This window comes from Apteryx mantelli, chromosome 3 (genome assembly GCF_036417845.1).
Source record: "Apteryx mantelli isolate bAptMan1 chromosome 3, bAptMan1.hap1, whole genome shotgun sequence".
In the NCBI taxonomy this organism is placed as follows: Eukaryota; Metazoa; Chordata; class Aves; order Apterygiformes; family Apterygidae; genus Apteryx; species Apteryx mantelli.
This window is the reverse complement of record NC_089980.1, coordinates 139862854-139876175: the sequence shown is the minus strand read 5'-3', so window position 1 is coordinate 139876175 and position 13322 is coordinate 139862854. Positions and strand designations below refer to the sequence as shown.

At 42.7% G+C, this 13322-nt stretch overlaps 1 protein-coding gene across 2 annotated transcripts in view; it reads right to left on the bottom strand.

The window, feature by feature from the left end:
* Nucleotides 1–13322, bottom strand: part of ASXL2 (ASXL transcriptional regulator 2) — a 129805-nt gene that overhangs the window by 91741 nt on the left and 24742 nt on the right. The window contains exons 1-2 of one of the 2 annotated variants that reach the window (XM_067294491.1): nucleotides 8170–8334; nucleotides 4437–4519 (exon numbers count right to left, since the gene is read on the bottom strand). In XM_067294491.1, coding sequence (XP_067150592.1) covers nucleotides 4437–4519; nucleotides 8170–8319 — 233 coding nt within the window. In that variant the 5' untranslated portion in view covers nucleotides 8320–8334. Of the gene's footprint in view, nucleotides 1–4436; nucleotides 4520–8169; nucleotides 8335–13322 lie in introns of those variants that run through there. The other variant, XM_067294494.1, reaches the window with a different exon arrangement.

Below are 13322 nucleotides of genomic sequence, written 5' to 3'. Positions count from 1 at the left end.
TGCCTTTGGTAATGGGTAACTATCTACCATGTGCAGATCAGAATTAAGTTCCTCATTCTGAGCTCTCAGGGTGGCTCGACAGTAGAACTAGCCATACTGAAAAGGGACTTTTCTGAGCGGAGAGGTGCCTACGCAGAAGCGCGCCAACGTGCTCAGTATCCTTTCAGCTCTTGGGAGAGCATTTAATGAGTTGCTCACATTGCGCACAACCCTGGCCACAGTTCTGTAGTGAGATCTGTGAAACCTTACCTTACTGCTTAACGTGAAATCGTTATCATATTATTCTCTGGAATATGCAACATTTACATATGGAACACTTACTCCACAAAAATTATGAGACTATCAAATATTCCACCAAGATAATTCTGTATAAGCCAATTGTGTCTAAGAAGTTGAGCAATAGCCTATTGATGTTCCTCAACTATAAGGTCATGACAAGAACCAGACTGAGCTGATGAAAACGCTTTATTTCTTGGAAGCAAAGCCTCTAAAGTCATCATGAGGCGTTCTTAAGGATCAAGTCTACTCTTAATATCCTTTGGACTTGTGAAAACATTGAAGAACTTTAGAGTCTAAAGAGGAATTGTGTTACCATGACAGCTGCTTTTTGGGAGGTAAAAATTGTATTATGAACTCAAGATCTACTGCGACAACATAAAGTCTTGGATTTTAGCGCAGCAAGTCTTCATGCAGGGTTCTGTGCAGTGCCCCTTCCAGGCAAGGATAGGAATGCCTCTCTAGGAGGAGAAAGTCTCAACTCCACTTGAAACACCTGGGAAGTGGCTGGAGGAGACTATCACACTATCTGCCAGATACCGGATACACACTTCTTCCACTGTCAGACAGCTTCAGTTGTACCATTTTCCTAATAACTCTCTGAAGACAGTGAAAAATGTTTTTCACTCATTATCAATTTAATTCTCTTTACCTAGACAAGAATTTTTGCCCAGGAGAGCCTTTTACTGTAGAAGCCCCCCTTTTTTATTTTTTTTTAAAAAAGGAAACCCTAACAGTTTTGATAGAGGAAGTTCCCCCCCCAAAAGTTTCCTCTCCCCAGCTCCAAAAAGCACTTCTGTATTCAGACATAATCTACCCTCACACCTAGTGTCAGTGGGATCCAATTGGAAGTGGATCCTTTCCAAAAGGATCTAAGAACTCTGCATCCTTTCGTAAGTCATTGCCTCCCTACCCGCCATGTCTGTGCGTGGGGGGAGAAGTTACGCGGGAGCGAGAGTTTACTAGAACCATGCTGTGAAGGGAGAACTGCCCTTGGCTCAAGGAAGGAAGGGGCACACAAGCCAGTGCCTCTCCCACTGCATGTCCTAATGCTGCAATGGAAGAGAAGGAAATCAGCAAAGTTTGATGAAGGAACATCTCTGAAATATTTTGATGGCAAAGTGTCCTGCCAAGAATGTACATAATCATTCAGTGGTCCTTATCTGAATAGTATGAAATCCAGTCCTTTAACAGTAAGCATCTTCCCTCATTCTACAAACAGTATCCTCTAGTCCAGAGTGCAACCCAACCTTTGCTCATGTATGCTTATTCCAGTACTAGGATACAATTGCAAAAACAGTTAAGATAGTCAGTCAATAACACCCAAGGCTTCTGTATTGCTAGAAAAGGTGTCTTCTGAAAGACACAGCCCTGTGCATGTAAGCAGCCAACTTGTCCTACAAGTAGCAGGAGTCACTATTACTATTTTTCCCCACACTAATCGTAATTGCTACCCTTCTTCCCTGCAACTCCAAAGCATCTTCAACACTACCAGTGCCTCAAGTCCCCTGCAACACTACCAGTGCTTCTAGCCCTCTGAAGTATTTCAGCATGCCCTCAAAAGCTTCCTCCCAACCAGCTGGCCAAGTGGCAGCATGTGCCATGAGTCATTAGAAGAGAAAGGAGTTGACTGGCTGCGTAGCCAAACAGAAGTGATGACTACTGGGCACCAGTTGGGTTCTGTTCTCTGCCTCATTCCACAAAGTCTTGTGGGAAAGTAATTTGTCACTTCTAAAATTATTTCCCATCTGGAAATAAAAGATTGGAAAAAAAAGTAGACATACCTAAGGATATGAGGCAATAGATGCTGAACAAAAAAAAGCACTGCAGTAAAAACTGACAGATTCAATAAACTATTTAGACAAACTACATGGTCTCTATCTAGTATATCTGCAATTTTGTTTTTTATTAAAAGCAAACCACACAGAGGAACTACTTGAAACAGGAATGCCTTGACACGTGTGAACAGGAGAGCCTTTGTCCTGCCTTCAAACCTGCACACCATTATACCAAAGTAAAGAGCCTCGCAGCAGCTGCTTGTGGTCTCAAGCCAGGTAAGTGCAGAGAAATTGCTGTTATCTGCCATCAAAGGCTTTGCCGTGGTTTCCTACCAGAATCTCCACATAAGAGGGCTCAAGATCTGGTAAGCTCCACATGCTTATCTTGTAACTTTTAGATCTTCTCTAAAATGATTTTCCACTAATAAATGTTAATTTGCATTAAATCCATCTGTAACTGGCTATGAATTAAGAAACCCAATTCAGCCACCAACAGACAAACATATTACTGGTACTAACTGGAACTGAATTGTTTAAGAACTGATAACCTTAAGTCTTAACCTAAATGAAGCTTTATTACATCAATTTAGTGTTTAAAGGGAAAGACCACTGTACGGCATCTGAATGCTGCTAAGTCAGTAAGATGGACAGTTGGACTAGAGGAACCAGGTTTAGCAAGCTGACTGCTCCCACAAACATCTTTTGGAATTTAAGATACCTCAGAACATTGAGGAGCTCTTGCTATCCTGATGCTCGTTAGAGAGGGAAACGACTTTCTATCAGCTCAGGCTAAATCCTCAACTCAGACAGAAAAATTTCAGGTTGAGAAAGACTTCACGGCATCATGTCTCCTCCATTTTTTGCCTTTCATTCGAAAGTCTGGCCTGGCTAGTCAGACTAGATATGTCACATCATATCAGAGCCCTTGCCTAAGGCTCTGGCCCCAAAACAGCATTCTACGTTACAAAAAACAAAACAAAACAAAAAAAACAAACACAGTTCACCACATTTAAAGTCTAATGATTGCTTGACTCATGCTTTGGCATCAACAAGACCACCAGCATCGATGACGGCACTTCTATCTTTAGTAGCATGCAAAGGGCTGAAAAGCATGCTTAATGTTCGTGGATATGCATTTGACTAATGATATTTAATACATTATTGAAGCTGCGTCTTAAGGCTAGTAAGCCTTTGATATGATCAAATGTAGTACTGCTCCAAAATTAATTTTATCATCAGGGTAGGAACTAAACCCCCACTTTTGTCACATCTCCTGATGTTGGCTGACAAAAATTATATGCTATAGCAGTTTTAAGAGCTAAATGAAATATATTTGGTTTCTTTGCTTTTAGATAAAATGTCAAATTTCCAAAAAGCCAAGATCTTTTGTGTTGTCTGTAACCTGAATAGAAGATCTTGTTATCGACTGCAGATACTCTACTGCTGGGCCATTTCCTGCAAAGCAGATGGATCATTATATTAAGCCAGGCAAAGAGGAGTGGAGAACATGGCCATCCTAAGTTTGACTTGGTCAGTTATTTCATTCCTAAATAGATGAACTGGCATTCAATTCCCTTTTTGTCTCCTTTTTCTTTGCTATTGGAAAGCAGAAATAGAAATACTTTCTACTTCATAGTAGTTACCTCATATCAGTAAATAAACATGTCCATCTCAAAATAATGCATATGAGCAAGGACTTGAAAATTAAGCTATGGTAACAGCAATTCAAAACTTGTCATCTGAGTTCTTCCGCTTTTCTAAAGCAGATCAGTATCACCTGAATTCTGTACTGGGCAAAGGAGGGCACCCAAACACTCAGTACACCCATTTGCTGGGAAGATGAGGATCTATAAAGCAGAACCATACACTACTCCAGATAGTACTAGAGCACACAGCATGAGGAAAAAAGAAAAAAAAAAGTATAAAAAAAGTTAGAAAAGTTAAAAAAAAGATTTGTAACTGAGGCTGCTTTTTCTAGATTTAAGTTGGACAGTTTTCCTTTAGGTCATTTCCATTAAATTGTCTGTTCTATTCCCCCGCCCTTTTTAAAGACGAAATAAGAAACAATCAAGTTTACTTCAGTACCTGGAGCCTCAACTACCTGATCATGTCTAGTTTCACCTCACACAAGAGCTGCAGATCAGAGACAAGTAGCATGTATCTGGAAATTAAGTACGACCTTGTTTAGCTTGCTCAGTGAGAATACCAGTGACTTGAGAGATTTTTTTGAAAATGGGACCTAGACTTCAATTCTGTAAACATTTAACATTTCAGTCCCAAAGATGCATATGAGATAGGGTTTGATAAGAGATAGGGTTTGAAAATAAATTAAGCTGGAACCAAAGTATCATCCCGTTTTACTGCTATGGATACTTAACTCACCTGATTTCTTTAAGTCCTTCTTTCTGGATAACTTGAAGAATCTCTTTATGGCTCATAGGTGTATTAGGATATTTCTCCAGGACCTGGCAAACAAAAGTAGATCGAGAGTAAATTACTCATTTGCATTTTCACTTTAATGTTTCATCATACATGAAACTACATTTAGCGGTTTGTACAACTCCAAGGATACAACCAAGGAAGAACTACCGGCTTTCACAAATCTCATCACTACCTCTTTCATCTGAAATAAGCTGCAAGCCACCATGGCAGACAGAAAATGAGAGGCGAAGAGATTCCAGAAGACTGGCTACAGGACTTGTTTTTAATGCAGCTCCCAAATTTTATTTCAGATCAGCTGCCCTGACTAACACGGCACGAAGAGAAGGAAATACATGTTCCATAGTAACAGGGTCACTTCCAGAATATCGGCATCACTTTGGAATTCTTCAGGAACTGCTGAGGTACCTCAGATAGGACTTCCAAAATCCCAATCCTTAATGTTTGCAAGTATCTGAGGTACCAAAAATAGAAACAGATAAAATCTGCTGACGCTATGGATAGCTGCTATGTAACTGTTTATCACTTACAGACTATTTTAATTAGCATTTATGCCCTAACAAGCATAATTCCTATTCATGGCTGCAAAAGTTTACCAAAACCACCTGGGAGCAGATCTGTCCTTTTAAAATAAAGCTTGATAATTTGACACAATTAGGATACCTAGCAAGCCTTTTTCCCAAGAAAACCAGATTTAATAAATAAATAAAAAAAAATCCTTCACTTCTGGGATTTCTTCAGTGGCTTGAACTCTCCTAGGACTGCCTTCATTCTAGTCTGAATGCAGGTATAAACTAAGCACCTGTAAAGTTTCCAACAGTTAAGTCCACCATAAGGCAACAGGAGACTGCACTGTGGCAGTTAATGTCAAAAAGTACTAGATAAAGTTGAAATGACCAATAATCAGTTTCATTCTAAGTATCAGAGAGGTTTAAGGAAACTTGGCGTTTAGTACTGTTATGGTTCTTTGGCAGTTTTTACGTAGGAAGCATATTATTAGCCCATATTTTATGAACTTTAAGCCTGAATTGTAGGCAGATATTTTTCAAACGCGTTCCCTCCCCCTAACCCCTCTCTTTAAAGCACACCCTAATGCCTAAATGTCAATCACTTCCTTTTCAAAAGGACCAGGAGGTAAAAATGTAATATACTCTAAGCGGGCAGAAGGAAGCTTAAGACTTTCAAATGAAAACGTTAGGTGCTGCATATAATTTGGATGTTTTAAGGAGCGTTTGCTGGGAGGGGGTAAAATGTCACGTCCTTCCAAATCATCTACTTCTGACCTACGCCCAGCATATCAACCCTTAAATTCCAACTGATATCTTTAACCAGAATCAGAAAGCAAATTAAATAGTTAACAGTGATGTGCATCTGCAAAGGCAGAAGTGACTTTATAGAAGGAAACTACCAGTTCTAATTTATCTCTTTTCAACAGCTATACAGAATACATAACTTCCCTTAACCCTTGCACCTTTTTTCTCCAAGGAATGCTTAAGTTATGCTGATACATGCAGATCTGGTTCTCTTTAGGAAGGATTTTGAAAAAGACCTTGCTGAACTGCAATATGTCTCTCCGCTTAGACAAGTGAAAGCCTATGTTTAACATTATCTTTAGCTTTTGCAGCTCTAGCTATGTTAAATATGATATGTGCATGTTTAAGTCTACCTTTCACAGCAACTTAAGCTATTTTAAAACTTGCTATGTGACTTATGTCAAGCCTGACTGACCGCAAGGACACTTCCGCTTACTAGCGGAACACCGAATCTCATCATAGCATTTTAAGAAAGAGTTTAAAATGGATTTAAGTGGGATTAGTCTGTACTCACTCTGGTATCAGCCTCTGTTTCATTCCATTTTGATTCTGGCTATAAATAATTAAGGGTACCCACAGCAACAGGATGTGAAATCAAGGTGGTTAAAGTGATTCAAGTTAGACCACTTTGGTTTCTAGATTTGTATCGGCACCCAATTCAGGTTTGTTTAGCATTTCCAAAACAGCCAATATACTTTTATACCACTACATGAAACAAATCTGAAAGCTTGTTCTGCTCAGTGTGCTGAAAGCCCATGGAGGACAAGAAGATTTAGACAGTCTCAATTTCCAGCTGCAAAATCAGCTCCTTCACTACAGCAAACAAAACAGACTAGAAGAAAAAGTAGTGCTATTACTTCTTGGGCATTTGCCATTTCATACACACAGAAATGGAAGCATGCATTTTCCTTTCTGGGCACTGTATTTTCCTGTTGACTTTCAATATCTGGATGCACTCTTGACAAGTCCCATCGCATTCATACATAAATGCCTCATTTATGAGTGCCTCCCCACATCCTATGCTTCTCTTCTGTTTTTCAGTCTCCATCCCACAACAAACCTAGCTTAAAACCCTCTTCACTACATTAGCAAGCCTACTGGCAAAGTTGCTCTGATCCCACTTCATCAGATGGATCCCATTTCTCCCCATCGGTCTTTGTCCCTCAAAGAGGGTCCCACGGTCATAAAAACAAAAGCCCTGCCTGTAACGCAAACAGGCAGGCAGGAGCTGACTCTCAGAATACATCTGCTTCCTGCCTGAGCCTTTCCCCTTCACCAGCAGGACCTACGAGAACCTCACCTGGGCCCCCAAGCCTCTCAGTCTTGTTCCCAAGGCCTGGCAATGACCTTTGATCTGCTCAAGGTCTCCTTTGGGAGGAAACCTTTTCTCCTTTTCCAGACCAGGGAAGATGTTGACAAACTGGGCAGAGTTCAGCAGTGGGCCACCAAGATGCTCAGGGGGCTGGAGCACTTGCTGTATGATGAGAGACTATAGGGACTGGGCTTGTTCAGCCTGGAGGAGAGAAGGCCTAGGGGCAGCCTTCCAATACCTATGAGAGGGTTATAAAGCAGAACCAGGCTCTTCATGCTGGGAGGATGAGACACTGGGTTTAACTCTAAACAAGAGAGGTTCCAAGTGAATAAAACCTTTTTCACAGTGAGAACAGTCAAAAAAAAAATGGAACAGGCTGTAGAGTCTCTATCCTTGGAGGTTTTCAAGACCCAACTGGATAAGGCCCCAAGCAATCTCCTGTGACCTCAAGTTGACTATGCTTTGAGCAGGAAGATGGACTAGACACCTCCTGAGGTCCCTTCCAACTAAGTTATTCTATGTTTCTATCGGTGCCCACATACACAAGCAGCAAGGGTTAGCAGTCCACAGACCAGATGAGCTCTGCCAACTTCTCCACGACATCCCAGATCCAAGCTCCTCGCAAGCAAAACTCCTCCCAAGACAGTAAGTGTGGTCAGCAGGTAAGTGCCTCAGTCCCCTACAGACGGAAGTCTCCAACCACTATCACCAGCTACTTCCTCTTGGTGGCACTGGTTCTAACTCATAGATCAGAGGCACAACCAGCCCCAAACCTGCCAGCCTGTCAGAAGGCACTGCCTCCTCTCTTGCTGCCAGAATCCTTTATTTGTACTTCAACCAAACATCTGCAGGCAGAGAAAGCCTTCTGGCTGCCAGCAACAAAAAACTCCCAGTCTTCAACGGTGTGGGAGTCCCCACCCCCCCAAACACCTGAACATAGCTTCTGATCATAGCTCTGAGTAACATGGGGCTTGGGCTGCTGCCCTGCAGCATCTCTTCAAATAACCAGTCAATCTCCCATTTGCTCTCCCTAATGCTGCAGTCTGCTCACCTCCTCCCACAGACAGTTCACCTGGCAACTCAAGCACCGCATACCTCCCCCAGGTGAGGATACTGTTATCTTCAGCCCTGGCCTCCAGGGAGGAGCTCCACATGTTCCCTGCAGCCTGAGACCAGGATGGTTACACTCTCCTTCAGACATGCCGTGTGGGACAAGGCCTCGTGTACTGTCGTTTCAGACTGTGCAGGGACTGACATCCTGTGGTGCCTCCACCATTAGCGTGCCAGTTGTAGCAGTCACGTAGTGGACACTTTCACCTGTTCACCTCATCCGTGTGAAAGGTCCTGGTGTCAAGGTGAACTTTCTTTTGTAGATTACACCAAAGAGCACAAGGTAGGTGAGGAAGAAGGCAGATTATAAATAAAACTTTTGATTAGAGGAACTTGAGTAGTAAGGAGGGCCAAATTTTATTCTACTTGCCCATAGTCATCTTCCTTCAGGAATAAGCATGAGTTGGTAGCTGTTCAACACCAGGCTCTAACAACAAATATGAATGAAAGCACTGAATGAAAGACTGTTCATGGGGTGACACAGCTGTGAGTACCCTCAAGGCTAAGTGACAATAAGATTTGAGCTGCTTGTTTTGCCTTCCCAGCTTGAACATGCTCTTTCTGAACAGAAAGACTAGAAGAGCAAAGAACAGATATCAACAGAATTGTTAAAAGGCAACTGAGGAACACGTTTCATTGATCTTGCAGAGGAAACTTATAAACTATGAACAGCTAGCTACAGCACAGTATCACCTATCAAGCATGGGTTTTACTGACTTAACTCAGCTGAGATTGTGCTCAAATTTCTTATCTACCAGTATCCTTGAAAGACTGCTTTTACTGTCAGATCATAGTGCAAACTGTAAGTTATTTTTCAAAGGACAAGATGTACAAGGATATTCTTCATCGCGGTACCCAGAGCACAAGAACTTAGGAGGATATGCCTCTCAGGCAGCTTCCATATACACAACTCTGTCATTTTGTTTGAGCCACTAAAGCAGTGTAGTGAGTTTGGGTATAGCAAAAATGGTGATCAATATGGCCTGTTCCCAAACACTCAGGAGAAGTGTTTGTAATTCCAGGTTAACCATTAATGTTGATTTCAAAATAATGCAAATCTATAACTGAATACACTTCCTTGGAAACACGCAAGTAGTCAAAAAGGCTGCCTGTTCACTGGGAGAGAAAACCAGGTTTCCAACCCCTAAACTGTTCACCGACTTACCTTAATTGAGATGAGATGGATGAGAAACTTTATTTTGCCTCTCTCCCCACCACGCATACACCAATCAAGACTTTAAATTGCATAGAGAAATGCTACTAACCAGATGGCTTGAGACCTTTACGGTGCTGCTTTCCTTACCAAAAAGGGAGGAAAAAAGCCATCTCTACTGAGGAAAGACCTGTGAGTAGTCTTCATAGACATGACTGATATCATTCAGCTCTCAGAAGTAGAAACAAAACACTAGAAAAGGAAGAGAGTCTGAAACAAGCTATAATGGCACTATAACAGTTTATGATGTGCTTGGAGAAAAAGTGCACAGAGGACCAAAGTACCACATGCAGTTCTGGCTCCTATCTACTCAAAGAGCAAAACACTGACAAAGCACATGGAAGGGCAACAAGAATGATCAAAAGGAATGGAGTAACATTTGCACAAGAAACAATGAGGTCAACTTCTCCAGAATTCTTCAGTCTGCAGAAAATGAGGTAAGAAGTGCAATCATACCATGGGGTCCTCAAGAGAAGAGGCTTCCAGGAGAGATGGCCGATTTTCAAGGATCACTTTCAAACTCAAGAGCAGTCCACCCAGACATGCAGGAAGACAAGTAAAAGTGGCAGGAGGCCTGTGTGGGTGAACAAGGAGCTCCTGACTAAACTCAACCGCAGAAAGAAAGCATACAAGAGGTGGAAAGAGGGACAGGTGCCTTGGGAGAAATATAGAGATGCTGTCCAAGCATGCAGGGATGGGGTTAGGAAAGCCAAAGCCCACCTGGAGTTGAATCTGGCAAGGGATGTGAAGGGCAACAAAAAGGGCTTCTACAGGTATATCAGCAGCAAAAGGAAGATTAGGGAAAATGTGAGGCAGCTGCTGAATGGAGCAGAGGATCTGGGACAGGGGACACAAAAGGTAGAGGTAATCAATATATTCCTTGCCTCTGTTTCTACTGGTAAGATTTGCCTCAGAAATTCCAGGCCCCTGAGACCAGTGGGAAGTCTGAAGCAATGAAGACTTACCCTCAGTAGATGGGGATCACATTGGGGGACATTTAAACAAACTGAACATGCACAAGTCCAAGGAACCTGATGGGACTTACCCTTGAGTGCTGAAGGAGCTGGCCAATGTCTTTGCAAGGCCACTCTATTTTTGAAAGATCACAGCAATCGGGAGAGGTTCCTGAGGACTGGGCAAAAGCAGGTGTCACTCCTATCATCCTGGAGGGCAAGGAGCAGGATCTGGGGAACTACAAACTGCTCAGTCTCATCTCAATCCCTAGAAAGTTGATGGAGCAAGTAATCCTGGAAACCGATTCAAAACATACAAAGGCCATAAAGTGACCGGGAGGAGTCAATGAAAACAAAAGCCATGCCTTATCAACCTGGGAGCCTTCTACAATGAAATGACTAGCTTGGTGGATGAGGAGATAGCAGATGTTGTTTACCTTGAGTTTAGCAAAGCTTTTGAAACTGTCTCCCTTAACATCCCTCTTAAACAAACTGAGGAAGCGCAGGCTAGATAAATGGGCTCTGAGGTAGATTGAAAACTGGCTGAACTGCCAGGCTCAGAGGGTTGTGATCAGCAGCACAAAGTCCAGATGGAGGCCAGTCACTAGCAGTGTCCCCCAGGGGTCAACACTGGGTCCAATAATGTTTATCATCTCCATTAATGACCTGGATGATGGGGCAGAGGGCACCTTCAGCAAGTTTGCTGATGATACAAGACTTGAGGGAGTGGTTGATACACCAGATGGTTGTGCTGCCATTCAAAAGGAACATCGACAGGCTGGAGAGATGGGCAGAGAGGAACCTCACGCAGTTCAGCAAAGGGAAATGCAAAGTCTTGCTTGTGGGAAAGAATAACCCCATGCACCAGTACAGGTTGGGGGCTGACCTGCTGGAAAGCAGCTCTGCGGAGAAGGACCTGGGGGTGCCCGTGGACAAAAGAGTAGGCAACGAGCCAGCAATGTCCCCTTGTGGCAAAGACAACCAGCAGCATCCTGGGCTGCATTAAGCAGAGCATTGCCAGCAGGTCAAGGGAGGTGGATCCTGCCCCTCTACTCAGCCCTGGTGAGGCCACATCTGGGGTGCTGTGTCCAGTTCTGGGCTCCCCAGTACAAGAGAGACATGGAGCTACCGGAGCGAGTCCAGTGAAGGGCCACTAAGATGATGAAGGGACTGGAGCATCTTTCCTATGATGAAAAGCTGAGAGCCAGGCCTGTTCAGCATGAAGAGAAGGTCCAAGGGGACCTTATCAGTGCATATAAATACCTGAAGGGAGGAAGTAAAGAAAACAGAGCCAGACTCTTCTCAGTGATGCTCAGTGGTAGGAAAAGAGGCAACAGGCACAAACTGAAATACAGGAAATTCTATCTAAACATAAGAAAAAAAAAAAAAGCAGCTTTCTTACTGTGAGGGTGAGCAAACACTGGAAACAGTTGCCTAGGGCAGTTGTGGACTTTCCACCCCTGGACTGGACAACAGCCTGAGCAATCTGCTCTAGCGGGCCTTGTTTCAGCAAGGGAGTCGAACTAGATGATCCAGTGGTCCCTGCCAACTTGAGCTATTCCGGAATTCTATGTTTCTGTGATACAGACCTTCTTCAAGTAATGAAAAGAAGCTGATATAGTCAAAAAAGGACAGAGGTTAACCATCTCCATTTAAGTTTGTGTTCCACACGCTTTTCAGCATATTTCACAAACCAAGCTGTGACAACAGTCACAGGCTATTGTGAATGCTGAACATTACATGACTTAAAAAGGGATACCAAACTCATAGAAGATGTTAATACAAAAACAGCACCTTTGGTTTAGGACTTCACTCCAATATATCTGGGACAAAATTGGGGGGGGGGAAGAAAATCACTCCGCACTTGCTTCCCCCCCACCAAGGGGTAAGAGTTGATTAGATGATACAGACACCCTCAAAGTGATGGAAACAGCCTTCAGAAAGTAACTATGGAAGTAGTGACGCATGTGTTTAACCATGCAGCAAGAAAGGAAGAGATCAGAGGATCTGAGTTGGTTTCACTTAAGTTCTTATGTTTACTGAAAACATAGGGAGGAGGGAGAGAAGGATGTAAAAAAAGAGGAAGATATCAAAGGGAAAAAATATTGAAAAAGCTTAGCGTAATGTTGCCCTCACCATCTCAAAATTCTGGAAAAAATAGTACATGAAATTGCAAGTCTAATAAACTAAAAATAAAGCAAGGTATGACAAGGGAAAGGTACAAATAGCAAGTTTTAGGAACGTTTGCCTGACTGGCTACCTGTGACTTTTATATGTAAGGCATAACCAGAAAAAAAACGTCCTTTTGATCCACTACCCCATGCCATATAATAAGCTTTGAAAACCCTTTTATCATGCGTAAATTCAAGTAAACATCTAGCAAGAAGAAAAACAAGACACAGCAATTATTGCAAAAGTATGAACAAGAGCACAGTTCTTCATCAAAAGACTTGGATCACTGAATACATTTTATCTCACGAACACCAAGCAATTAGGTATGGTTTAAATAGAACAAAGCCACAAGAACGGTCCGAGATTTGGGAAACACGCCCGACACTTGAACTCAGTCTAGACAACCTCATCTTGAAAAACAATTTTTCTGGCTGAGCAGCCATGGCTTCTTCCAATAGCAGAAAGTTTACACTAGAATTTAAAGACTGGGTTACAGTGGCCAAACGTTTCCCAGAAACCTCAAAGCACACACATCTCAGGCAGCCTGATCCCCAGGCAGACGCAAGGACAACGCAGGAATCAACAGTTTGGTCAAGCCACCCCGGAAGGTGGTAAGGGGATTCAGTGAGCTGTCCCTGGCCACTGCGGTGCAGATTGCTGGTCTTTTCCAAGGGCACGTAGCCTCCCTATCAAATAACTTTAAACAGCATTCCAAACTTCGCAAGTTTTCCAAATACTGCTCATGATCGCTTAAGC